This window comes from Stegodyphus dumicola, chromosome 7 (genome assembly GCF_044657685.1).
Source record: "Stegodyphus dumicola isolate Sdum_Otavi_A_Nest chromosome 7, ASM4465768v1".
Taxonomy (NCBI): domain Eukaryota; kingdom Metazoa; phylum Arthropoda; class Arachnida; order Araneae; family Eresidae; genus Stegodyphus; species Stegodyphus dumicola.
Genome location: NC_140774.1, coordinates 99,213,141 through 99,239,914, shown reverse-complemented (window position 1 = coordinate 99,239,914; position 26,774 = coordinate 99,213,141). Strand labels below are relative to the sequence as shown.

Sequence of the window (26,774 nt, the reverse complement as noted above, 5' to 3'; positions counted from 1 at the left end):
TTCATTGGAGAATTCAAGAAGGCGGTCTTTTAGGTATTGCAACCAAACGTGGTTGCATAATATTAATATCGTAAATGTATATGTTGCATTTATTACAGATTACTTTTTTTTTTTGCAGTGTGAATCGTGCCCCATTATGTCGTGCTATGATTTTCTAGTTTTAAGTACTAAATGATAATTTTTGAGCTGATAATGTTAACTTAAGAAGAAACATTTTGTGCAAAAAACAATGCCTATGCAAATGCTTACTTCAGAAAAAAAAATCACATTTTAAATTCCAGATTAATGCATATAGCATTTTATTAAAATTATTTTCGAAAATCCCTAAGATGCGTTCACTTTGGGAGATCTATAATTTTATGCGCTTTAGTGATCTTCATTCTCTTAGATATAACGCACCGTTCTCTTAGATACACAATCGAAGCACTCCGAGATCTGCACGTTCCCAGTAACTTTATCATCTTCCATACAAATAATAGATAGCTAGGCGGACGAGTCTCGTCTGCTATGGAATTTTCCAAGTAAGGCATAGTAAGAATATTGCTGAGTGACACATACGACGCTTTACCGCATTAGAGTCTGAAGCCCACCTGCATAGTAATCATACAAGCCAACATTGGAAGTTTAAACCAGAGCTGGATAAAATCGACTTTAAAAAAAAATCTGTCTTGACACCAAAATAAAAATGTCTTACTCTCTGATTTGCGGCTCCAAGTCCTTCTCTGAAAATGAAAGCAGAATAAGAAATCCAACTCCGCGTGTGAGGAAGTTTTGGAAGTTAGAACGTGAGTTAAAATTTAAGACGATCTTTTACAAACATCAAACATGTGCTAGAAGTTCGATGTAAGATAAATAAACAAACCCCTGAAAAATAATAAAAAATTCTTCAGACTGAATATTTATATATCAAATTTCCTGAAATATTTTTGTTGATAATTTTTATGTTATTTTGAATCGCTGTTCTCTTAAAAATAAGGCTTAAATTTAAATTTTTTGCTCCTAATTTCAAATTAAATTATTAATTACACTCTGTTATGCAATAAACTTCAGTGTATGATCGTTTAAGATACACAAGTCATAATAATGATAATAATAATAAAAGTTTTTATAAAATAAGCTTTTATTTAAAATTCATAAAATAATTAATTAGCTAAAAGTAGAAAAATAATTTATCATTTAGTTGCATGGGAGCAAGATATTAAATAATTACCTGTAAAAAATTCATCTGTAATTTTATATCACGAACAATAAACCCATAGTTTGCCCTTGATAAATTCATAAGTTAACGGTTTATGCTTTTGACAATGCAAGTCGGTTATTAGATTTCATTATTTAACCACCCAAGCTTTTGTTATTCGTGATATAAAATTGTATGGTAAATTAAGATAAATCGTAAGATAAACTACTTTTCTACGTTTAGTTCATTAATTATTTTGTGATCTTTAAGTAAAAGCTTGTTTTATTTTTTTAAATATTTATATTTTTATGTTTATTTTCTTAGCTGCAGTGACACATTATTAATCAAATTATTCAACTGAAAAATAAAACGATTTTCATCAACTGTTGGAAGTAAATTTGCTAACATTAAATGGTTTAAAAAAAAAAAAAAAAAAAGCCTGCGATTTTGTCAGAAAATCAGAATTTACGTTAAAATCTCAAATGAAATTCACTTAAGATTTTTTTCCCTGCTCTGTTTGATAATGGAAACAGTAAAATACTGATATTTTCAGTTAAACGAAGATATGCGCAGAAAATCATTTTAACATTAAATTAAAAAAAAAAAAAAAAATGTGAAATGTTTCAGATTTTAAATTACGTCCAAAGGGGCGTTTTTTAACATTTTGTGTGTTACCTTTCTTTATTAAATATCATGTTCCCCGCACTTAAACCATAAGATCCAGTGCAACAGCAATATCGCAAAATAGTTTTAAAACGAGCATATCTTTAGAATTTCCGATACAGAGACTCACGCGCTGAAGATAAAATGTTTTTTCTGCACAACGTTGCCATTGCTCGCTTTGAAATCCTTGAGTTTGTTAATCAAAAATTCGTCAAAGTTTTAAAAAATAGGAAATCGATCATAAAACAAATTTCAAATTTCAAATTTGGTCTTCCACATGCTCATATTCGTTGGAGGATTACGTTATTCAAAATTCGATGACTCTATGTACCGTTATTTTATGACAATGTGAGAAATATGCATACATTTACGCAGATTTTCATTATTTAATAATGCAGGACTCTAACATTTTATGGCAACAGTTTGAAAAGTGAACCGACATTTATCCGTCCGACGCAAAATGCCAAAACGAAACTAATAGTCCTTCGGGATTTGAATCCCTTTGGACTAAAAACTTTAAATCAAATTTTGAATAAATAAATAAAAATTTGTTTACCACATTGTGTTATCAGCCATAGACTGTATGTGTACTATATTTTTTTTTTAAGATCAGTTTTGGACACATTACTGTTCTCTAATAGATTCTCTCTTAGATCAATAATTTTCGCGTCTCCTGGTTAATTCCTCAGCACCGAGTTTAAATTCCTTCTCCTTCAATTTATAAATTAAAGACATGTTTTAAATATAAGCTAATCTAAATACAAAAAAAAATTGCTTTCACCTCAAAGCACTGTATCGATGATTTATATCCTTCATCGACTCACTCCAAATCGAACCAAATTGGAATTTTTTATTAGTTTGACGAAAATGTCATGTATCCTTTTAGTGGGTAATTATTTCATAAGATACACTAATTTAAACTACATACTACTTTTATTATATATGCAAAATATATCATCACTCGCATATACACTTATATCTACAGCTATTTCATAATTACAGCTACTCGCATTCCAGTCCTTTTCTTATTACTCTTAATCTTCAGTCTGCAAACTCGTAGGTTCCTTTTCGAATATTCTATCGTTTTGAAAGTCGAGCTTGATTTCATTGGATAGGCTTCTAGCCATTTTGAATGAGCATCGACGATTATCAAAAACATATGCTCAAAAATAGGCCTTGTATAATCGATGTGAACACGTTCCATTGGAGCGCTCGGGTATTCCCAATGATGAACTTTTACCTTAGGAGGATCTATTTTATGTTTTGCACATTCAGAACAGTTTTGGGAAGTATTTTTGATATCCTTATCTATACCATTCCAAAATACGTAAGATCTAGCAATTACTTTCATCTTTACAGTCCCTAAGTTATAAGGTATTTCTCCCACTTCCCTAGCGTTCCTTCGTGGTGTAACGGTAGCACGCTGGGCCGGTATTACAGAAGTCCGTGGTTCGATTCCCGGCGAAGGCGGTTGCATATTTTACAACTTTTCTGCTTCCAATTAACCTAATGACTCTACAAGTGGCGCCAGAACTAAAAGGGTTGTGGATGATGATTCTCCGCACCCAGGATTTGGCGACTAGGTCCCATAAAACCCGAGTCGCCCTTTAAAAAGGGGAAGTATATAAGGTATTTCTCCCACTTCCCTAGCGTGCCTTCGTGGTGTAACGGTAGCACGCTGGGCCGATATTCCAGAGGTCCGTGGTTCGATTCCCGGCGAAGGCGGTTGCATGTGTTTCATCTTTTCTGCTTCCAATTAACCTAATGACTCTACAAAGTGTCCGTGGTGCAACTCTTTCAAAACCTTCTCACGGTATCGTTTCGGAATACAAACGCGTTGACCATACATTATACAGACACCTTGGAGACTATACTCCATCTCCCTTCCTTTCAATTTACGGCCGCTTTGTAGTATTCTTAGCAGAGGACTGAGTTCTGCATCAATTTCAGTTTCTTTAGTCAAATCTCTGGCCGTGATTGGAAGAGTTTCAATCTGCTGTAATTGAAAAATAGTTACATCATCCTGAACAGACAGTTGCTCTGAGTTTGTCGGCAATCGTGACAAAAAGTCAGCATTACCATGCTCGTTTGTTTTACGGTAAATAATATCGAATTGGAATGGCTGTAAAGCCAAAGCGTAATGTAGAAGTCTTTTTCCTGCAAAAACCGGCATACCTTTCTTAGATTCGAAAATTGCAACAAGAGGTTTATGATCTGTAATTAATGTAAATTTCCTGCCTTTCAAATACAGAAAACATTTTTTATTCCCCAAATGATTGACAAAGCTTCTTTATCGCTTTGAGAATACTTCTTCTCTGTTTCAGTCAGTGTTCTTGAAGCATATGCAATTGGTCTTTCTATTCCATCAGGAAGTTTGTGAGAAAGTACCGCACCTAACCCTACTGATGATGCATCTGTTGCCAATGTTGAGGGCAATTTTGGATTATAATGCATCAAAACTTTTTGTGAACACAATTCTTTTTTAATGTTTAGAAAAGCCTTCTGGCAAACCTTCGACCAAACCCCGTTTGAGTTTTTCTTAGTTAATTGGTATAAGGAATTTGCGATTGTCGCTAATTTAGGGCAAAATTTTCCATAAAAATTAATTTATCTCAAAAGGCTTTGAATTTCTCGGACATTTTCGCGCCTTGAAGCTTTTGCAGTCGCTGATATTTTTTAATCCTAAAAAAAATTACTTTTCTCTAAATTTAATTTCAGTTATGAGTTTTACATTTCTCGAAGAAATTTTTTAAAGTATTCAAATGTGCGTCATCATCCGCCCCTGTTATCTGCGCATCATACCTTACACACGGAAACTATTTCCAAGCGAAAGGAAGAACCAATGGTTTCCCATCTGTTTAAATATATTATTTTTAGAAAAAGGTAGAATACATCCCAATTAATATTTTTTATCATTCTTGTTTTTAAAGCGGACGAAGTGTATTTTACATAATCTATGAAGAATTCAACTTTTCCACCGATATATTTTTTAAATGTTACAATTTTCATTGTGGCTAAAGGGTTTCATTACACACATAGACAAAATATATTAAAATAATAGTTCAAATTTTTTACGTTTTCGCAGAATCTTTTAAAATCAAAGCAAGTATACAGAGGAGTGGATTATTTCAGGAATTAACATAAAATTAAACATGAAATGCCAAATTCCCTTCAAAACTTAAGAGTAAGATAGTCAAGACCTCCACAAGGAAACAATGATGATCCAGGTCTAGTAAAATTAGCGTTATTTTAATGAAAAAGGTACTATTTTCCAAGCTTTGAGTTAAAATATTTAATGTTTTTTTTGGGGGGGAATAAGATTAAAAACATTCGTTTGACGAGGTGAGGGCGGGAAGAACGAATATTCGAGATTCCGAATCTGAATTCATTTTCAAGATATTGGATTCGAGGATCCGAATATTCCATCCTTAATATTTTCTTGCTAACATCTTTAACCTATGTTCGAAGGTTTGATATTTAGATGATAATAACCATTGGTATATTTAATTTTAAAATAGGAAATAAGCAAAGGAATGAATAGAATAAAAATTTATAACGCAGTTTTTTTTATCATATAGCAAACGAATTTAATAAACTCTTTTCCAAGAAAATTTCTCGAGAATATTTAATTTTTAAAATAATTTAAATGAAAGTCAAGTAATATGCACAAGTTGCCTCTGTAGAACATTTTTTGTTTTGTTTGTTATTCTTAAGCTGATATCAGAGATGACAATTTTGCTTCATTTCCAGGAGGATCGTCGGAAGGGGCATCGGCATCACGCAGGAGGGGCAAATGCAAATGGTTCAATGTGGCCAAAGGTTGGGGTTTCATCACACCCATGGACGGCGGACCTGATGTCTTTGTGCACCAAGTAAGAATATTTATCACTTTCAATCAAACTATAATTGTTTATTACAATACCGAGATAGGGCGGTTTGTCAAGCACACGCGATATACACTGTCATACGTCTGGCCGAGTTACGTTTCTTGTGACCTTAGGGCTTGGAAAAGTAACCGTGCGCTCGTTGGAAATCGATGCTGAAACTTCAGTTTCTTGTTAATCATTACATCCACAGGAATGTGCTGACAACTACATTCAAAAAGCACATGATGGTACAAATACCTTTAATTTATTATGTCCTTATCCGTTTAGGAAGTGACTAAGCGAAGGGATAGAATTGGCCAAATTAAAATCATAAGGCTCCCTTCAGGCACCCTCTCAGAATCCTTAGGTTTTAAGGGCAAGGAATCTTTAAAAATCAACTCTACTATCGTAAAGAATCGAACTCAAGATTATTCACTTGATAGTTGGTTGGACATTATTGATGTTGTACAAAGATACATGGAAAGAATGCTTTAATTCCGTACAGTTTAATCCTGTGAAATGTAATAATCATTGAAAGGAATGTCTTTATATATATATATGTAAGATAAAAATATATGAATCAAAATTATAGATTAAACTATAAACATTAATTCTTCCTCTCTATTCTAAAATCGCAATAACTTCTTTGCATTGCGTCATTTCTGGATCACTCTGTGATCGGCGCAACTCTGATGACGTAATAATTAAGAACTGAAACTGCCACTGTAAACCAAAACTTTTCTCTTCGCGTGCTTCCATCTTTCATAACCACGCACTTCAGCTTTTGCCCTCTACTCTGCTAAGATGTAATTTCGCTGGCTTGCTTTCCTTCTCAATTATATCAAAAATGTAATGTTCTTGAATAGGCATAACTAGAGTGCCAAAGTGATTGTGGCCACAAATATCAATTGGAAATAAAAATGGAATTAAAACTGCTTCGACTGCCAAGTTCTTTAGATATTACCAAGTTAGCATTACTAGCATACTGCGCAATCAAAATCTTCTTCAATATGGGTCTAATCAAGAATCTACAGTGTTCCGACAGTTTCCTTTTTCTTTTATTATGACAATTAAGCCGGTAGGATAGTTTCCTTCAGCCTGAAACCTCAATGGAAAATTTAATTCAGCTCTTCAAATGATCGTTTTGTGATAAATCCAAGATAATGTGAAAGAAGTGAATCATCAAGTTTGTTTTTTCAGTGTTTAAAAAAAAATAACAGATCATTCTTCTGCTGTGGTGTTTTGCAAGTGCTTCAAAAAATAATCACGCGTAGTGGTTACAGCTTGAAAGTAATCTCTCGATAAATTGAGAAGTTCGAATGCCTAGTGAAAAGGAAATCATCAGTGAATTACCGTTTAGGAATTAAGCATTACAGCGGGTTCAAGATCGATCTGAGTTAGTGTTTGCAAATATGTGCGACCGAAAATTATTTGCACTTCCGCTTTTTCAACAGCTCAAAAATTATTATATTCGTGTGAATCTAGCTCAGGAACTAAATTATTTAATGTGCTGCGGATTCTATAGTTTTCATTTCAACTTTGGTTAAAATTTCTGCAATTTGTTTTGAGAAAATCTGAAATTCTTGTTCATTAATTTTTCTAATTTTTCATAATTATGTGTGAGCAAATTAAGTAACGATATTTAAGCTATTTAAATTATTCATAGGCAAGGATATTAAGATAAATTTTTATGTTTTTGAAATTTTGTTGAGAATTTTGGATACGAATTTTATAATTATTCTAAAAATAAAGATGTTAAAAATAAGTGAAATTAGTACAGATAAGTAATATGAAATTATGGTAAATGCATGTTAAAATTTATGGCTTATTGTGTGTTAAGTATAGTATGATGAGGGTGTACTGGTTCCTTCAACAGAGGCCTGTAATTACCTCTGTACAGTTGTTCCTTTTACGCTCTTCATGCAAGATAATGTTGGAGGCTCTCATTTTATGAGTGTGTGTAATTTTTTTATATTATTATTATTATTATATTTTTTATTATGGAATGTATTAGTGCAGTTCGCAAAGGCCAGTTACCTTATGCAAGGAACGGAGGCCTTTTCAAGCAACTGCCTAGGCATCCTGGGCCATCAGTGCAGAGAACACGCTGGTTAGCTCAAGAGGACAGCCCTATTGATGGATATGTTTGTTTAGAAGTATTGCGAGGCTTCCAGTTTGGTAAAATACAGGAATTGTAAATGAATGATAACGGTGAAACCATAATTTCTGAAGCTTACTCCTATTATTATTATATGGTATTAAAATATAATTTATCAATATGAAAATTAATATCATAAATATTTATGTGCATTATATTTAATTATAAGTAATGATTATCTAAAAGTTTATTTTTGTGATATTCTGTAATAACAAGAACCTTCCCTGAAGAATTATGATTATGTGAACTTTCCAACAAAAAGACTTTTGGACTGAAATGCTGAAAAATTCAATAGGACTTTAAAAATTAAAAATTTATTTTAAAAAAATTGATATTTATAAATTATACTTTTATAGAATCAATTTTATGATTTATGTTTTTCTTTTTTATTTGCTAGAGCTTTAACTTTTTCTCTTTAAAAAGGCTTCTCTGTCGCTACGCCTTTTTCTTTTTGAAGAGGGGAATATGTAAGATAAAAATATATGAATCAAAATTATAGATTAAACTATAAACATTAATTCTTCCTCTCTTTTCTAAAATCGCAATAACTTCTTTGCATTGCGTCATTTCTGGATCACTCTGTGATCGGCGCAACTCTGATGACGTAATAATTAAGAACTGAAACTGCCACTGTAAACCAAAACTTTTCTCTTCGCGTGCTTCCATCTTTCATAACTACGCACTTCAGCTTTTGCCCTCTACTCTGCTAAGATGTAATTTCGCTGGCTTGCTTTCCTTCTCAATTATATCAAAAATGTAATGTTCTTGAATAGGCATAACTAGAGTGCCAAAGTGATTGTGGCCACAAATATCAATTGGAAATAAAAATGGAATTAAAACTGCTTCGACTGCCAAGTTCTTTAGATATTACCAAGTTAGCATTACTAGCATACTGCGCAATCAAAATCTTCTTCAATATGGGTCTAATCAAGAATCTACAGTGTTCCGACAGTTTCCTTTTTCTTTTATTATGACATATATATATATAATGTTGTATGAACTTAAATCCATTTAGTGCGAATACAAGTTATTATTACTTGCGCAATTGCTGCAAAGTTAGTTAATAATAATTTATTTCCTAAACAGTATTGATTAATTGATTATATTATCTCCTAAGTTTAATTAAAGTAGAATTATTTTAAAAGTGTGCATCCATACTGGTAAGTTATATTTTGAAAGATGTTTTGAAGTAATTTGAAAGCAAAATGTTAATGATCCGAATTGTCTTAAACTTAATAAAACTAATAATTCACAAAATAGCATAGACTTTCTAGATCTTCAAATCATGAACTACAAAAAAATTTTACTTTTTGACAAAACAAGAAACTTCAATTTCAATACTAACAAATTAATAAATTGGAACTCCAACATATCCAAAAAAGTAATTAACAATACTATAATTAATCAAATACAACGAATTAAAACTATATGCACAGATACAATAGATTTACAACGCGAAATTTTGATCCTTATCAAAATTCTCAAAAATAATCTAATTCCCTTTCAATTTATCAACCATTGCCTTAAAAGAGCAGGCGTTAAATACTCACTCTAAATCATTTAACTGATAGGGATATGATAATTTATTCCTAAACCTCAGAAGGCGGTATAAGTTGGATGACTGTCAGTTGAAAGATTTGTATATAGTGTAATTACTCAATTGTATATATTGTAAAAAGCTAATTGTCTTCAGACATATACTGTTAATATACTGTTACTAAAAAAATGGGCCTATTTCCTGCCTTTAGACTGTCTACTAGCTCTTGGATAGCGAAAATGCCTTTTTCCTTTCTTAAATTCTTAATCATTGCGACACGACAATTAGCCAGAAATTAATTAATTTCCATTCACTAGTATTTTTAAAAAAATCTTAACAGACGGTCTCTCTCAGATAAGAACTCCACAAAATACATCCCTCAAGAATTCCAAGTCCCACCCACTACCATAAATTTCTTCACCCAAGTCTTACCGACTGATATAATTCAAAGCCCCTACTGCCGCTAAGAATTTTCGGACACCCTACACTTCTGAGTCAGACACGAAGAGAACACACTGCCAACTCCCCCACTAGAAAGAATGTAAGTTACTTAATACCTTTCTGGCCTTTATATCTTCATGTACATTCACTGATCTTATTTATATTATTTTCTATTTTATTTTTATATTATTTTTATGTTCTCTTTGATTTGTTTTTGCAAAGTTTGCATTATTTATCTTTTTTATAATCTTCTATGTTTATTTCAACTTTACTTTGATTTCGATTTCATAATGACAATTTCCAATGTTTAATTTCTACAAATAATATAGTACTCAAATACATAAAGATGATAGTGTCGGGGACGATTACTCGAGTTTTACAAGATTTCTCTACAGTAATTGATTTTTACTCCAAATTGAATTGACTAAAATGCTTCATGAGAATCAGTTCTTTGAGTAACAACTATTCGCGGAAATATTTGGCCTGACTAGAATTGCCGGTTTGGCTTTAACTTATAACTCGAGTAAAGACGAAACACTTTCATATTTACGTATTTCTATCAATTATTGATCATTGAACGGGAGTTGGTTTGTTCCCCTTGAAAAGTCAACTAATTTCCGATCAATGACAATAATTACATGTTTTAATTTTTACTTTTACAATTGTAATATTATTCTTCGTGATGATTTAACTCCAGTCCCCGTTAAAACATTATTAACATTTTGCTTTCAAATTACTTCAAAACATCTTTCAAAATATAACTTACCAGTATGGATGCACACTTTTAAAATAATTCTACTTTAATTAAACTTAGGAGATAATATAATCAATTAATCAATACTGTTTAGGAAATAAATTATTATATATATATATATATATATATATATACATAAAAGACTGCCAAATTTACCTGTAATAACATGGAAACTTCGTCTTAAGAAATATATATGTCATTAATGATTTTCGGTAAAATAACTTCACTGCTGCTAACATTAACTTGGATAATCGCTACGAATGTTTTTCAGAGCCGCTCACGTCATTTACTAGTTTATAGTTTTGACACCTCATTTGTTGTTAAACATTCTGAAACTGATAAATATTACTTTAAATATGAAACATTTCTATAATCGACTCGAAGTAGCTGCTTAAAAGTAGCCTTACTTAGGTTTCCTAACGATCACGAAGATTGCTAACGTAGTTCTTGCTTATGCTGCAGGAAGTGTATCAATATATTGCTAAACATCTAAAGGCAGTTATCATGTCATGACAGTCACAGAAATATTCCTTGTCAAATATCATGATCGCTTTTCTATAGCAATATCACATCATGATATGTAGTTTTGATTAAGCAATTTTCTATAGTGAAACTATCTGTCAAATATGATGATTAGTTTTCTATTTCCGTATATTTTATTAAAACAATTACAACTATAATAATTAAATGGAAAACAAGCATTTCTGCAGTTTTTTCTGTTCAGAAATTTAAGCATTAAGACTGAAGTCAACTTAAACATCATGCTAGGATTAAGAACTTGATGTCAGTTGGGACAATGTCAGTTGAAATTGGGGAGCTTCAAAGACTATTTATTAAAATAGACGCAAGGATGATCAAACTAATTTTGTGGAAACTTAAAATAATCATTCATAACTATGACACTTATCTTGATTACACATTTTCACATCAAAATTATTAAATGACAAAATTCTTTCAGAAATGTCCAAAGTTTCGTTTTAAATTTCGAATTCAATGCTTACGCTTATTATTATTACTTAATGTACGGGTTCGACATTACGGGTACGGGTGCAACCTGTTTTTCAACTACACTGAACTGCGTTTTTATATGAGATTTATCTTTTAAATGCTGAGACAATCAGCGTATTTTCAGGTGCCTTGCAATAAATTAGTTTTCTTAAACATTTTAGCTTTGCCACTTATTGCGTATAGTTGTAATTTATTGCAATTTACGTGTATACAAGTTCTTTTTAAGAAAAAATTGGCAAAAAGAAGATGCTTGAAATAATGTGATAATGAAATAATAATAAATAAACATGTAATTGTAACTATTAAAATTTTATTGATAATTTTATAACAATTATTAATTATAAGTAAATATACTTTAGGCTTCCGGAGAGACAAGCTCCTTTTGGTTCCTTCTCAATAAATTAACATGCTGTGATTAGTAATAGCAGATTTATTTTTTTAGTATTTTATCTGAAAGCAGTTTTTAATTAAAGCTATCATTAATTCCTTTTATGAATTTATTTTTTATTTATTTACTTTTTTTACGACATCATTTTTACTGGTTAAATTTCATTTGTAGTTTTTGTCGTAAATACACGCATGTCCATAAATTAAGGATAATTTGGAGTCACGCGGAAATCGAACTTTAAAAATAAATATATCACCTGTAAAATCACTACAAACATCTTCAAGAATCATATGCAAATTTCAGGAAGTAACCAGATGACACCGATAGTACGTCACAATGACGTGAGTGTAAGAGAGTGATATATAAGGAATACAGGCCTATTCGCAGGCGCTTTATAAGCATTTCAATGCAATAACCGAATAGTTATGACACAAAGGACGCATTTGGATGATTTTTTACGTCGTAAAATTATCGGCCGTCTGGAATGTGGGCGTACCCAACTGGAAGTATCACACGAACTTAGAATTGCCCAGAGTGTCATCTCCAGGCTTTGGCAACGATTCCAAGATGATGGTAATGTGAGTAGACGTTACAGCACAGGTCGCCACAGAGTTACAACGCCGAATGAGGACCGGTATTTGGCAGTTACTGTCAAAAGAAACAATCGGAGCACAGCCTCAGATCTGTCTCGTCAGCTCTCTTCAGCCACTGGTACGACAATTTCAAGGCAGACCGTGTACAGATGCTTAGGGCAGATTGGTCTATATGCTCGTAGACCTGTCAGATGCGTTTCACTTACTGCAACTCACTGTCGCCTGCGGTTAGCCTGGAGTAGAGAGCATGCATTGTGGCCACCGCAACAGTGGGCTTGTGTGATGTTTTCCGACGAGTCCAGGTTTAGCTTGCAGTCTGATTCTCGCCGGACTTTCATATGGAGAGCTCCAGGTACCCGTTACCACCAAGAAAACATCACTGAACGACAACGTTACGGTGGTGCAGGAGTGCTCGTTTGGGGTGGAATTATTCTGGGTTCCAGAACTGACCTGCATGTTCAAATTGGAACCATGACAAGCCAAATCTATCGGGACGTCATTCTGGAACAAGGTGTATGTTTGTTTCGGGGCGCCATGGGCGCAAAATCCCGTGCCCGTCCTCACCCCGTCCTCACCGTGCAAACATCGTAAGCGAATGTCTTCCATCGGAGGATATCACCCGTATGGACTGGCAATCATTCTCACCGGACTTGAATCCAATAGAGCATGTGTGGGACATGAGTTGCAGCCCGTCAACCTCCTCCTACATATCTACCGGAACTTCTGAGAGCATTGCTTTTTGAGTGGTGTAATATCTCCCAAGATCAGATCGATAATTTGATACTCAGCATGCCTAGGCGTTGTACGGACTGTATTGCATCGTCTGGGAGACATACAATGTATTAACAATCATACCAACCATGTAATATCGGTTTTTTGTAAATAGGTTTTTTTGTAATTTGCTCCAGGGAGAAAAAATCGCTAATTTTTTTAATAATATCAAACATATAGCATCTTTTTTTGCTCTTTACCTTTTGTTTAATAAATAAGCTTTACAAATAAGTCAAATTTGTTTTGCTTCTAACTCTTTCTTTGCCTGATTTTGCATTATCCTTAATTTATGGACATGAGTGTATAATAATATAGGGAAATATACACATATACGTTTCCTTCTATTATTATGTAGGCAGAAGAAACTAAAAATTAAAACCAAATTACATTTTATTTACATAATATTGTTGCGTTTTTACGGGTTCGTGAATTTGAAGTCATGAACGGCAACACTTGATGAAAAATGAAAGCGCAATTTATTAGCCAGTATTACTCAAGACAGCTCCAAATACACGTGTCATATCCTTCTTATTCTTGGGCGTGTAGCTTCTGGATATGTATTTACTTCCTACCGTAGACGTATCGTATTGTGTGCGTTGCATAAAACAGCCATTTTAACGGCACAAAACTTTATTAACACACAAAAAAAATAATAAGTACAAACGACGAACACACAAGTATCACTTCGTATCTTGCATCTAAGCTGACATACAACACATTTCCTTCGTTACTTCGCTACTACCTACTAACTAATCTTCTCTAGTCAGTCTCATGAGAGAGAGGCGTTGCAGGCCATTCGGCTAAACTGCGCATGCGTGGTCATCACGTCATGACACCTCCCCTCGAAAAGATTTGATTGCGTCTTTCAATGACCTGTCAAATCCACATATATAAACATTTCTTGAAACAAAATAAAATAACATCCATGAAATTTTCGAACTTAATTAACCAATTCTTACCATTTTAAATTAAAATTACTTCAACATAAATACAATAATCCTATTCATTTAAAAAAATGTAACATTCAATTAACATTTCAAACTTAAATCCTTCACATAATCATAATCATATAAGCAGTTATCATATAAACGAGACAATACAAATCAATCCTTAACATTAAATATAATACTTTAGCAAACCCTAGCTAAATCTCTAAACACATTACCTAACGTTAGAAAAAAAAATTTAGCATTTTAGCTAAAAAAAAAAAAAAAAAAAATCAAACTAAACAGTCAAAATGTCTTATAGTTCATAGTTCATAACATCAGTCATGCTCCACTCACTGGGGAATGTTATCATGTCATTTTAAGTCACGTCATCAATAAACTCAGCATGGTCTTTTAGTCTGCACATGTTACCGTTATATTTTGTTGACACATAAACTACTGGATGCACATATTCACTTTCTGATTCAACGATTAGCTTTAGCTGTAAAAGCTTATCTATTTGACGATCAGCTTCATTTCTTAGAACTTCAGGTATTCGATACGGTTTCTGCTTTCCTGGAATACTTCCAGGTTTCAGTTTGATGCTGTGTTCTCTCACATTGGCGATTTTCGGAATACCAGTTCTTAGGTTCTTATGCTTTCTTAAAATTTCCATAAGTGCTTTCTTCTTATGCGGTTCAAGGTGTGTAAAATCACATTCCTCATTAGAATAGTGTTCTTTTGCTTTCCGTGGAACAATTCTTGGAACGTTTTCAACTTCGCCGAAATCAATATCTGTATCATATATCACACCGACATTATTCACAGCGGTATTGAACTCTCGTATCTTGTTTGCGTGAACGTGCTTCGATGAATTGTCAGACATTTGTACTATGTAACTATAATCAGTATGCTTTTTGATGATCGTATCAGGTCCCGTCCATCTGGCATAAACTTTGTTTTGGCTATCAGGGATTAAAACTATAACCCTGTCACCTTCCTTGAATTCTTTATGACGAGTCTTTCGGTTGCGGTAGAATGCATAAGCTTGTTGCTTTCCAACATCTGTAAGTCCTGCGTATTCAGCAGCTTTTTCCAATTTCGTCTTCAAATCATTCAGATAATCGGTAACTGAACTTAACTGTCCATGAGGAACAGGAGTTTCATTAGTCCATGACGATTTCAAAATAGACAACGGGCCATTAGGACGTCTTCCATAAAGCATTTGGAACGGACTAACACCAGTCGTAGCATTAGGAACTTCTCGGTAAGCCCAAAGTAAATACGGTAGATGTTTCTCCCAATCTTTCGAATGTTCTCTAACGGTATGATGTATCATTCCCTTTAAAACAGCATTAAATCTTTCTACCAGGCCATTTGAACTTGGATGATAAGGAGTCGAGAACCTTGGGGACGATCCGATCCTTTTCAAAAACTCTTGGGTCAACGAAGCAGTAAAATTAGTTCCTTGATCTGAAGCAACAATTTGAGGAATTCCGGTGCGTGAAAAGATTTGCAACAATGCATCGCATGTTGCTTTGGCATTCAAATTCTTCAATGGCACCGCTTCGGGCCACCTTGTACATTGATCAACAGCACACAGAACATATTTGTAACCTCTACAGCTTGTCTCTACAGGTCCTAGGATATCCACATTAATTACCTGGAATGGTTCTTTAGGACGTGTTACTGGCGTAATCGGAACTTCATCAAAGGGACGCTTTTCCGCTTGAAGTTGACAAGAAGTACAAGCACTGCAGTATTCATTTACATCTTTCTTGATTTCAGGCCAATAGAACGAATATCTCAAACGTTCAGCTGTCTTCTTGGTTCGCAGGTGACTTCCCCACAAGCTAGAATGAGCTAAGTCCAAAATTTGTTTTCTTCTTTCTTTAGGAACGACTAACTGGTAAACTCTTTCTCCTAGAACTTTATCTTTATGATACAAAAAGTTGTCAATAACAATAAAGTTATTACTTCCGTTCTTAACATTTTGCCAGCATGTTTTTAAAGATGGGTCATTGATTTGTTGCACTCGAAACAGTTCTGAATCCGAAGCACATTGATCGTGTCCCGTGCTACCTTTGGAATCATCCTTACCTGTATCTTCATATACAAGCGCACAACATTCTATTATCTTCTTAACAGTTTCATTACATTTTTCATTAATTAGGTTTTCCCTATCATGGTTAAGTATTTCGTCAAAATTTTCAGTTTCATGAAAAGGCATTTCACCGAAACTATCATTAGCAAAGTTTACATTTTTACATTCAAAATTAAACTTTCTTTTATCATCTCCCCTTAACTCATTAAAAGCACTTAACGACAAGAGTAAATCATTACATAACTTATCCACCATTGCACATGTTATAAAAATATGTGACATAAATTTATCATTTTCAGAATATATTACTAAAGGTAGGTTAATGAGAGGAGCTTTTAAAGCTTGCCCGAAAGCTGACGTGAGGATAACACTTCCATGTGGCGTACGGTATTTTTCTGGTACAATGTCGGTCTTAACAACGGTTAATTGCGTGCCTGTATCTGCTACTGCACTAATTAATTTACCATCACATATAAGTTTAACGGTTGGCAAGTCATCTATTAATTCTTTAACCTCTTGATTCGCAGTAAAATATTTAGAAGAAATCTTTGCAGTTACGGCGTTAGAATTATTCTTAATTTCTTCTTTAGCAACCCTTTCCTTATCTTCATGCAACAATATATTATGATACTTAGAATTACATTTTGAACATTTTAATTGAGAAGGGCAATTTTTTATTCTACAATTCCTTTCGAAACAAAGAAAGCACCGATTAGAAGCCCTTAAACTCTTTTTCCTTTCTTCCGGAGACATAACGCATTTTTCCGAAGCATGATTTTCGCTTTCGCAAAATAAGCAAGGGAAAGTTCGAACAACTGCAATTTTGCTTACATTAGGGGAATAGCTGGCGCCAAATTTGTTGGCGTTGAATGAATTCCGAGTGTGGAAGTTGTTTCGCTTTTCATTTGGTTGTGAATGCCTTCCAAGAGAATTAGCGTGACTCTGAGAATAAAATAAATTTAATGACGTTCGTTCGCGACTTTCAATTTCCCGTTTTAGAAATTTCATGAGGTTGTCGACATTAAAAGTTTCCTCATCTGCGTTTTGACGAGCAAAATCAAGCGTTATATCCTGAGGTATGCATTTCATTAACAAAGGGTATAGTAACTTTCCATACGATTCGGTCTTGACCCCTATCGAATTTAGTGACCTTACTTGTACGTTGCAGGTATCATATAATTCCCTCAAAGAATTAATGTCATTAGAACTTCCGACAGGCCGTAAATTTAAAAGTTTATGCATGTAAGAATTAATAAGGATATCTTTTCGACCATACCTCTCCTTGAGAATTTTAAAAGCTTCGTCGTAGTTTTCTGGAGATAAAGAAAAGCCTTCTATTGTTTTTAAAGCTGCACCGCCTAACAGGCTAAACAAGTAATTAAACTTATCTACTTTAGATAGTTTTACGTTTTGATTTATTGCCGTATCAAAAGAATTGTAAAATGTCTGCCACATTTCAGCATTTCCATAAAATTTATCAATCATAATCTTCGGCAATTTAACATTATAATCAGAACTTTTATCGACACCAGAAATAGATAAATTGTTACTATCATTAGAAGAACCATTAGAAACTAGCGAATTATTGCTATTTCGTTTTTCTTTCAATAATTTTGTGCCCCTAAAGCTCCATTTCGAAATTTTTTCTTCGTATTCCAAGGCACTTTCGATTTCGGTTTCAATGTCATAGTTTTAATTTTATTATAGTATTAATAGTTCAGTCAAAGTTTTAATTTTTTCGTCTAACGCTTTCAAAGAAATAGCTTTTACTTTTAAACTTTCCAGTGATTCTTCAAGGTCTTCAAGGTTACCGGCTGTAATTAATGATTCAATAGCATTTGTTACTTTAGTAATGGCTGAACGAATAATTTTCCGTTCTTTCTTAGATTTCGTTAGCTCTTCAGCCATTTTTGTAACCTTGAATTCCACTTTACCACAAAATAAATTGAACAAATTTCTTACCTTTCTGAAGACTCACTTACGCATTTATCCGTGAACTTTGCAGAATGACATATCCTCCTGTTCTGACACCACTGTCATATCCTTCTTTTTCTTGGGCGTGTAGCTTCTGGATATGTATTTACTTCCTACCGTAGACGTATCGTATTGTGTGCGTTGCATAAAACAGCCATTTTAACGGCACAAAACTTTATTAACACACACAAAAAAAATAATAAGTACAAACGATGAACACACAAGTATCACTTCGTATCTTGCATCTAAGCTGACATACAACACATTTCCTTCGTTACTTCGCTACTACCTACTAACTAATCTTCTCTAGTCAATCTCATGAGAGAGAGGTGTTGCAGGCCATTCGGCTAAACTGAGCATGCGTGGTCATCACGTCATGACAACACGTTTTACAGTCGTCGAAAAACTACGACAAATACGCTGAAACAATCAGCAACACAGCCTACAGGCTGCCAAGCTATAACGGTGAAGACAGCTTCACGGCAAAGCACTACAGAGCTCCAGACTCGTACTCTCGAAACTCTCCACGTTACAATCGCGATACAATCGATAGCCTCAACGATGCACACTCTCGATGTACCAACTCGTGATTCACTGACGAGACACTCGATGCACTGACGAGTTGATCGTCTGTAGCGTGGAGCGTATGTTGAGTTCCGAGAACGACCGAGCTAAGTCGCGAGCTCGGACTCTTTGGGGGAGGGGCTAGAGCTTTGCCGTGAAGCTGTTTTCACCGTTATAGCCTGATAACCTGAAGGCTGTGTTTCTGATTGTTTCAACGTGTTTGTCGTAGTTCTTCGACGACTGTAAACGTGTTTTTGGAGCTGCCCTGAATAATACTGGCTAATAAATTGTGTTTTCATTCTTCACAAGTGTTTTCGTTAATCACTCCAGATCCACGATACTGTAGGAGCGCAACAATTGGTGTCAGGATTGGGATTGGAGAGTGAATGCCAGTGAACCACCTGCATGAGAAAGCCATAGCAGAGGAAATGAAGTTCATGGACTTCTTAGCAGCTGTAAAAGCCGGACTGGAAGAGATCAAAGCTGAGATGAAAGCTGTAGATGAAAGCTGCGAGAAAAGAGATGAAAGCCGGATTCGAAGAGATGAAGGCTGCGATAAAAGCACTATATGAAGAGCTGAAAGCCAGATATGAAGAAATGAAACATGCGAGGAAAGCCGGATATGAGCAGATGAAGGTCAGACAAGAAGAGTTAGTGATCGAAATAAATTCGTGTCGGGAAGAAATAAAGCTGGCCAAGAAAAGCTGCGAGAGCAACTCCAATAGATGAAGGTGGAGCTTACAGAAGAAACTAGAGCCATAAAAGAATATGTGGAAATGAGAGAAGTGACATCTGAAGAATCAAAGGATGAAGAAAGGAAGGAAGTAGCTGGTGTATTGTCTGAGAAAGATCAAGAAATGATGGATGAAACATCTAACAGGATTAAAAAAAAAAGAACGAAAACATGAAGAAATAAAAGACAGGAAAAAAGCTTTTGATTCTCAAGTGCCTGAAGTAGAAGTGGAAGAAAGTGAAAATGCGACTGTGAAGTTCATAGAAACTGAGAGTGAAGTTACGAAGCCGCAGTTAGCAAGTATTGAACCATATGAAAATTCATGTGATGCAGAGATGGGAGAAGCTGATGCACAGCTTAAGCAGAGTGTTCCAGTATGGAAAGAAAATACATCGATTTCGCACATTAAGTGTGTTTCTCATAATACAAGTCGTAAAAACACAAACTTGATTCTAAACCAAGATATTTCTGTTTGCAAACAATCGGACTCCATTCATAACTCTAATGCAAAATTTGGAACTGGCTCTCAGGAAACAGAGGAAAATAAGCATAGACCAACTGCTGAAAATACCGTGGTGAACTGTTCACATGTTGCGGATAAACTACAAGCAGAGTGGTGAGCAACAGAGCCAGATTTAGACAGGATGAGACACTAAGCTATTTGAGATAAGGGGCCCTTTATAAGTTTGTTATAATATATTTTAATACTATTTATACTATATTTCATATTTTGGGGGAGGGGCTAAGCTATAGTTTGCGTAGCTTATACGTAAATCCGGCACTGGTGAGCAAACTGTTTCAGATCTCCCTGTGGATGAAAAATCTGAAAGGACTGAATCTTCAGACTGTGATATGAAAACGTTTTATTACGTTTTGTTTGTATCGAATGCCCAGCCGCGGTAAGATAGCTTCCTGCAAAGCGGGTTTAGGGTTGCCAGAAAATAGCAAAAGAATGCAGAATTGCCAGATTTGACGCGAAATCCCTCACTTGGCGTCAAAATAGGTGATATGCTATAGACGGATGGAGAACATTCTAGAACGAATTCTTACCTGTTTGGCCCAAAAATGTTCTCGAAGAAGCCAAAAAGCTATATAAACCCTACCTGTACGCGATGTAGCAGCCCAAGTTGTAGGGTGGAGAGTCTCCAGAGTACGTTGCATTCCGAGAACAACCGAACCGAGTTGGGAGCTGTACTCTAGTGCTTTGCTGTGCAACTGTCTTCACCGTTATAGCCTGATAGCCTGAAGGCTCTGTTGCTGATTGTTTCAGCTTATTTGTCGTAGTTTTGCGAAGACTGCAAACGTGTTTTTGGTTGAGTAATACTGGCTTATAAATTGTGTTTTCATTCTTCATCAAGTGCTGTTGTTAATCACTCCAAATACACGAACCCGTACAAAACGTAAGAATATACAAAGATTAAAACAAAGCTCCAAATGGAACATTTTTCCTTTTGTCAGGGTCTTCTGATACTGAACGCGCGCATCTAGGTGAGGCTACAGGTGTTGCAAAGGCTGTTTGATCTTTTACTATAATCATCTGGCAAAAAATTAATTGCAAAATGTTTCTTGTGAACTAACATAATTAGTTATATTTATTTACGTGCTATTAATTCAGTATCATATATCCTCTTTATCAATAATTTAAAACTACATAACATAAGCAGAGCATTAAATTTAACACTAATTAAAGAATATTCACTTTTTTTTAAATAGCTGTTGTATTTTATTTATTTTTATCTTTTATTCCTATTTGTTTATGATATACAGGAATTGTCAGTTATATCTATTTTATTCTGGGTTGCAGCTGCCATATGTATACTTTCCCTCTAATTTGATTCTGTATGCTCTGAGTTGTTAGTGCTTAGAAGATAAATTCACTGAGGTTTAACTAAAAATATTCCGTATAAGTGCGGAGACATACAGACTAATATTCTACTAATATGTACTGCATAACACATTTCAAATAACAAAAGAAAAAATTAGTTTTCTTCTTTTTCACCCGAAGAGGAAATAAATCCGTAAATTAGATTATTTTTTAAAACTGAAGGAATGTGAATAGAAAATATTCTTTCTCCTTTTTTCTTGGCCTCTCATCTCTGCGTTTACTTCGAGGATCACCCATGAAGACGAGAAGGGGAAATTAATTTCCTGGGTTCACCTGTTAGTTTAGAGTTTTCATCACAGCCTCTTAAACTAAGGGTTCGTCAGAGGGAATGCAAGGTATTACTGAAGAAGCTGCTTTTTGCCTCGTATGAACATGATTGATTACTCAACGTGTCTTTTTAATTTAAAGCATGAAGAAAGAGCTCTTTTCTCTTCCGAGTGAGTAAGAATTAGGACCTGACAAAATAGGCAGTGTAATCAGTTCTAAATAATCATAGCTTTTGACCCAGAACTAGTATCGCCTTCCTGTCTTTTTTTTTTTTTTTTTTTTTTTTTTTTTTTTTTTGGCTGTATGGTGTACTTATAAGTTTATGCAAAAAATCTAGAAAAGCCAAAAGATTCTGCTTTGAAAATGTAGGCATTGGACTGGTTTTTAGGAAAATATGATCCAAAACAGGAAAGAGCTGTCAACATTTACCAGACTTAAAGTTAGTGAAAAAAAAAAAAAAAAAAAACTTAGATTGTCGTAAATTTTAAATAAGATTCTATCGATTTTGAAATCATCAGATAAAGGTCCAGTAGCGTCTGGGGCGGTCCCTGAGTTTGCTGCCTTGGGCGGTTGTTATCCTTTATAAACAAGGAATAACCGAAACACGTCAAAATGAAATAAAAAGAAATAAATTAAAATCTCTATGTTTATAGGAATTCTCACTTTTATTTCTATTAAGTGTTGAGGAACCTAGAGAACTACTAAGCGAATAATGGTTTAAGTCCAAAAACAGAAATGTAGGCTCAAGAAAGGTTAATTACCCTTTATTGCTCAAAATAAAGATATACAGATGGTTTCTTTCTCTGGACTTACAATAAAGCCTCCACTTGGGTTTAAACTCAAAAATGTAAGAAATAAGAACTTCAATAATGACTATCTATAAGAAGATTTAGCCGAAGCTAAGATAGTTTCTAAACTAGTTGGCCCGTAATATTAAATTAGCTAGCGAAGTTATCAAGGGACCTAATACGGCGGAGCGTAGTAACAGCGTAGAGAAACGTAGCCAAAAGGAAAACGCGCGCTATTTATGAAATCTAATTTTGTTCATGTGATACCTTTGGTAAAAATACCGGCACTTAATGTTTAATTCGCTCTTTGGAAGAAAACATTAGTTTGAAAAATGTTTTTCGTAGTCTAAACGATCAAGTAGGAGGGTATCGTGTCTTATTAGAGCAGAACTTATATGATGATTCTTATACAAATAGAGGTGGGGATGTTCGAATATTTTATACGCCAATTCTGAAAAATTCTCTCACTGCCTACCTGTGCTATGTTCTTTTTTTTCCATTCCTGTTCAGGACGAAGGCTTTTTTTTTTTTTTTTTTTTTTTTTCATGATTATTGCCTTTCAGGCATAATAAAGAATAATTTTATTACCTGTTTTTCATACTTTGGAATCCCTGCATGAATTTAATTTTGATTTCATCGTGGTCTTATAGATTAAACCACTATACACGTGAAGTGTACTATTCGGAAATATTTATTCCAATGTTGAGATAATTATATGATAAATATATATTTTTAAAGTTTTGATAAATGGTTGCTTTGTAAGAAATGTAAGCGATTATTGGATATCACAGCAAAAATTTGAAAAAACGAGGAGGGGGGAGAATTTAAAATTGTTTTTAGGCTTCAAAAAACGTGGTTTATATTATGAGTATCTCTAGTCCAGTAATATAATTTGAGGAACAATGTAAAGAAAGGTACCTTTTGTAGCCTTTCGTAATTTTACCCTTTTGTAAAATTCTCCTTCATACTTTGGTTACTCTTCCTAAGTTTATGCCTTTTCTTATCCGTGTCTGGGCTTTGTTTTACATCTGTGTTATTTACAGGTACAGATATATATATTTCAGCAATTTGATTTCAATCAAAATGTGATAGTCAGAGTATCATGTTACGTAACATATCTTTTACTTACAAGTTATAGTTGGGAAAACGTCTATTTCAATGTAGCAGTCGTTGGACACAATGTTAAATCTTTGCTGAAGGTCACTTATGATACCAGACGCTTGCGCGGCCAGGCGCCTAAAATAGTTGTCATAAGAAAGGAAAAAATATGTAATGATTTTAGATATCTCATGATTTAAATGCAATTTTATTTAAATCAATCAGATTTAAAAGGTGGGAAAATATTTTCAAGAACTGCGTTTGTTGCTAATAAATCGCTTAGTTTGTTACTCAATAACTGACGGATTAAATTTGTTAAGTAAGTTTTTTGAAAGTTAAATATCTTACGCTTCACAGAATGGCAACACGATATCCCTTTGAAGATGAAATATTTTATTTCAGGCAGTAATATATTGCTTTTAAACAGCCGAGTTTATTGCTTAAAACTGAAAGATATCTTATATTTTGCGAATGGCAACAGTCTGGCACGCTGGAGATAAAAATGTTCTATTTTGAATAGTGCTGCCACCGCTGGCTTTTAAATCGTGCGTTTGTTAGTAAAAAGTTAATTAAATTCGTATAAAATATGAAATAAATAAAAAAACAAATCCGAAATTCAAAATTTAGGCTTCGAAGTGCGCATGTTCGGTTAGAAGACTACCCGTGTTCAAAGTTTGGTGGTTCTAGGTGTAGTTGTTTTTTCACAATGCGAAGTACATACATACATACATTCATTGTTTAACAAAATGATTTATAACAACCGCTATGTTAAAATCGCTTCGTATCTTAATAATTGATCTCTGTTTAAGAGCGGAAAAATTCATCTTCGTCACGATTTTCTTTGCTTTTAATTATTTATTTTACAAAATAGGTAAATATTTTAAAAAACAGCGAATTTTAAATAAATTCTGTCATTTGCGTAAGTACCACGCGATTTACATTAACCATTGATTTAACCTCCTCCTTTTAATAAGATATAAAAATAAAGATTTTATGACATATTTCTCAGTTAAATAATATGAGTAATATCCTAGCTGAATTTGAGTTCCTTAACAGCTAGAATATTGAAGAAGGGTTTAGCGATTATTCGTTGAGTTCTTATAAGTAACAAGTCCAAAGAAGGGTTAAATTACCTTTTATTCCAACTCAAAATAAATGAACAGATACTCCATTCTCGGGCTTACAATAAGCCTCCACTTGAGCTTTAATTCAAGGTAGAAAATATAAACTAAACTAATACTAAAAAAAAATTAACCAGTCCACTCCGCACAGAATTAGCTCACAGAGTTGACCCTTATTTAAGATCACCGGCGCATACTAGCAGATACGTAGCAACACGGCCGTATAACAGCAAACTTAGAGTAGAAGCAACAACGTGGCCGAAAGGCAGAATATGCTTCTTTACGCCCTTCAACTGAAGTGACCCAGATTTCAGCTTAAATACTCGTTTCGACCTCATTTACATAAAACGAAATTCTAAAAACTCTTTCTGGCAGAGAAACGTAGATGGGAAATGAGAAGGTAAACGAAAGGCTTGTTCCAAAGTAAAAATACCTATCAGAAAAATAAACTGTACACATGTTTTTAGATACGTACGAGAGGGAATTAAAAATGTTCTACGAATTAAGGGGACTCGTACACCTGAAACCCCTTATGATCTTCGAATATGTGACTGTTGCAAGAATTGGGATATTTTATTTATTTTAAAAGCAATTACTTCCAACTTTTTACAGCTGACTACATAATATAGCTGCTTTGGAAAATAGTAACCAGAAAGTTTGTGTTGCCACAAATATTTTTGTAATTTAATCCTCTTTGTGACAAAATATTTCGCCATGTTTCCACCTTGCGCGCATGATATTTTAAAAATGGCTAATGGTACATACTTGAAATTGGATGGAATTCTTTATATGGGCACTACTTTCTAACTGAACCAACAATCTGATGAATATTTTAGTATTGAAAAATTTTATGGACGAAAACATTAAAAATTTTGTTAATAAAATACATTTTATAAACTTAACTCAAAATAAAATAAAAATTTAACATGAAATTTTTAGAATTTTAGGTTCACAGTAGTTTCCAAATGTTATAAAAGCTATATATTAATTATGGAATTAAATTATGAAACAGAATGTTTTAAACTGTGCGCAAGTTGGAAACATGACGAAAAATGTTGTCACAAAGCGGATTAAATTATAAAAATATTTGTGGCAACACAAACTTTCTGATGACTATTTCAGAAAGCAGCTATATTATGTAGTCAGCTGTAAAAAGGTGGTAGTAATTGCTTTTAAAATAAATAAGTTATCCCAATTCTTGCAACAGTCACCTATTCGAACATCTTATGGGTTTTAAGGTGTATGAGTCCCCTTAATACCTTCCGCCTTAATTCCTTATTTCGTCTTTTTTCCCTTTTCTCTTTCTTAAAGTTTAAAATATATATGAAGTTAAGCTGATTCCATAAAGGTTGGAATATTATTAAATCAATTCTATTAATATGTTTGTGTCACTGTAAACATTTTCCACTTAAAAAATTATTTGAGCTAAATTTTGTTTGAATGCTTTTCGAGATGTAGCAAAGTAAATCACAAGTATTTTAAGGATGGCGCCAAATTCTACAAACTTTTTTTTCCCTCCCAAAGAGTAAAACAAATCATCCGTTGCCAACATTAGCCGAGCGAAAAGAGTAGAAATAATTCATCCTAGAGTGGAATCATCAGTAGACGAGCTATTTTACGAGTAGGAGCGAGAAAAATTCACGGCGGATAAACAGAAATCTTTTGTGATCTACCAATCGTTAACAACAGAGGCAGACTTTTTTAGTATGACATAGAATATGTTTGGTTTCCTTGGCCAATTATAGCACTCAAACCTGCGTAAATGGAATAGAAGTTTGCAGTAGAATCTAGCAATGATTATGCTCTTTGTCTTGCATTAATAATGTCTGGTAGAACAGGGAATAAAGGTTGCCATAAGTTGTATTTCGCAGTGATAAATATGACAGCCGCGATAAATTATGCTTTTTGCGTTATTACCGGAAGGATTTACAATTGCATGGACTGGCGTTAGGTTTGTT

At 33.8% G+C, this 26,774-nt stretch overlaps 1 protein-coding gene and 1 non-coding gene across 2 annotated transcripts in view; both read left to right on the top strand.

Annotated features, from left to right (window-relative positions):
- Nucleotides 1-26,774, top strand: part of LOC118193742 (protein lin-28 homolog) — a 169,395-nt gene that overhangs the window by 73,114 nt on the left and 69,507 nt on the right. Inside the window, exon 2 of the mRNA XM_085820628.1 lies at nt 5,591-5,712. Within this exon, the coding sequence (XP_085676754.1) occupies nt 5,591-5,712 (122 nt within the window). The remainder of the gene's footprint in view (nt 1-5,590; nt 5,713-26,774) is intronic.
- TRNAI-GAU (transfer RNA isoleucine (anticodon GAU)) lies at nt 3,494-3,565 on the top strand. The gene has a single exon. It is a non-coding gene; the product is annotated as a tRNA-Ile (tRNA).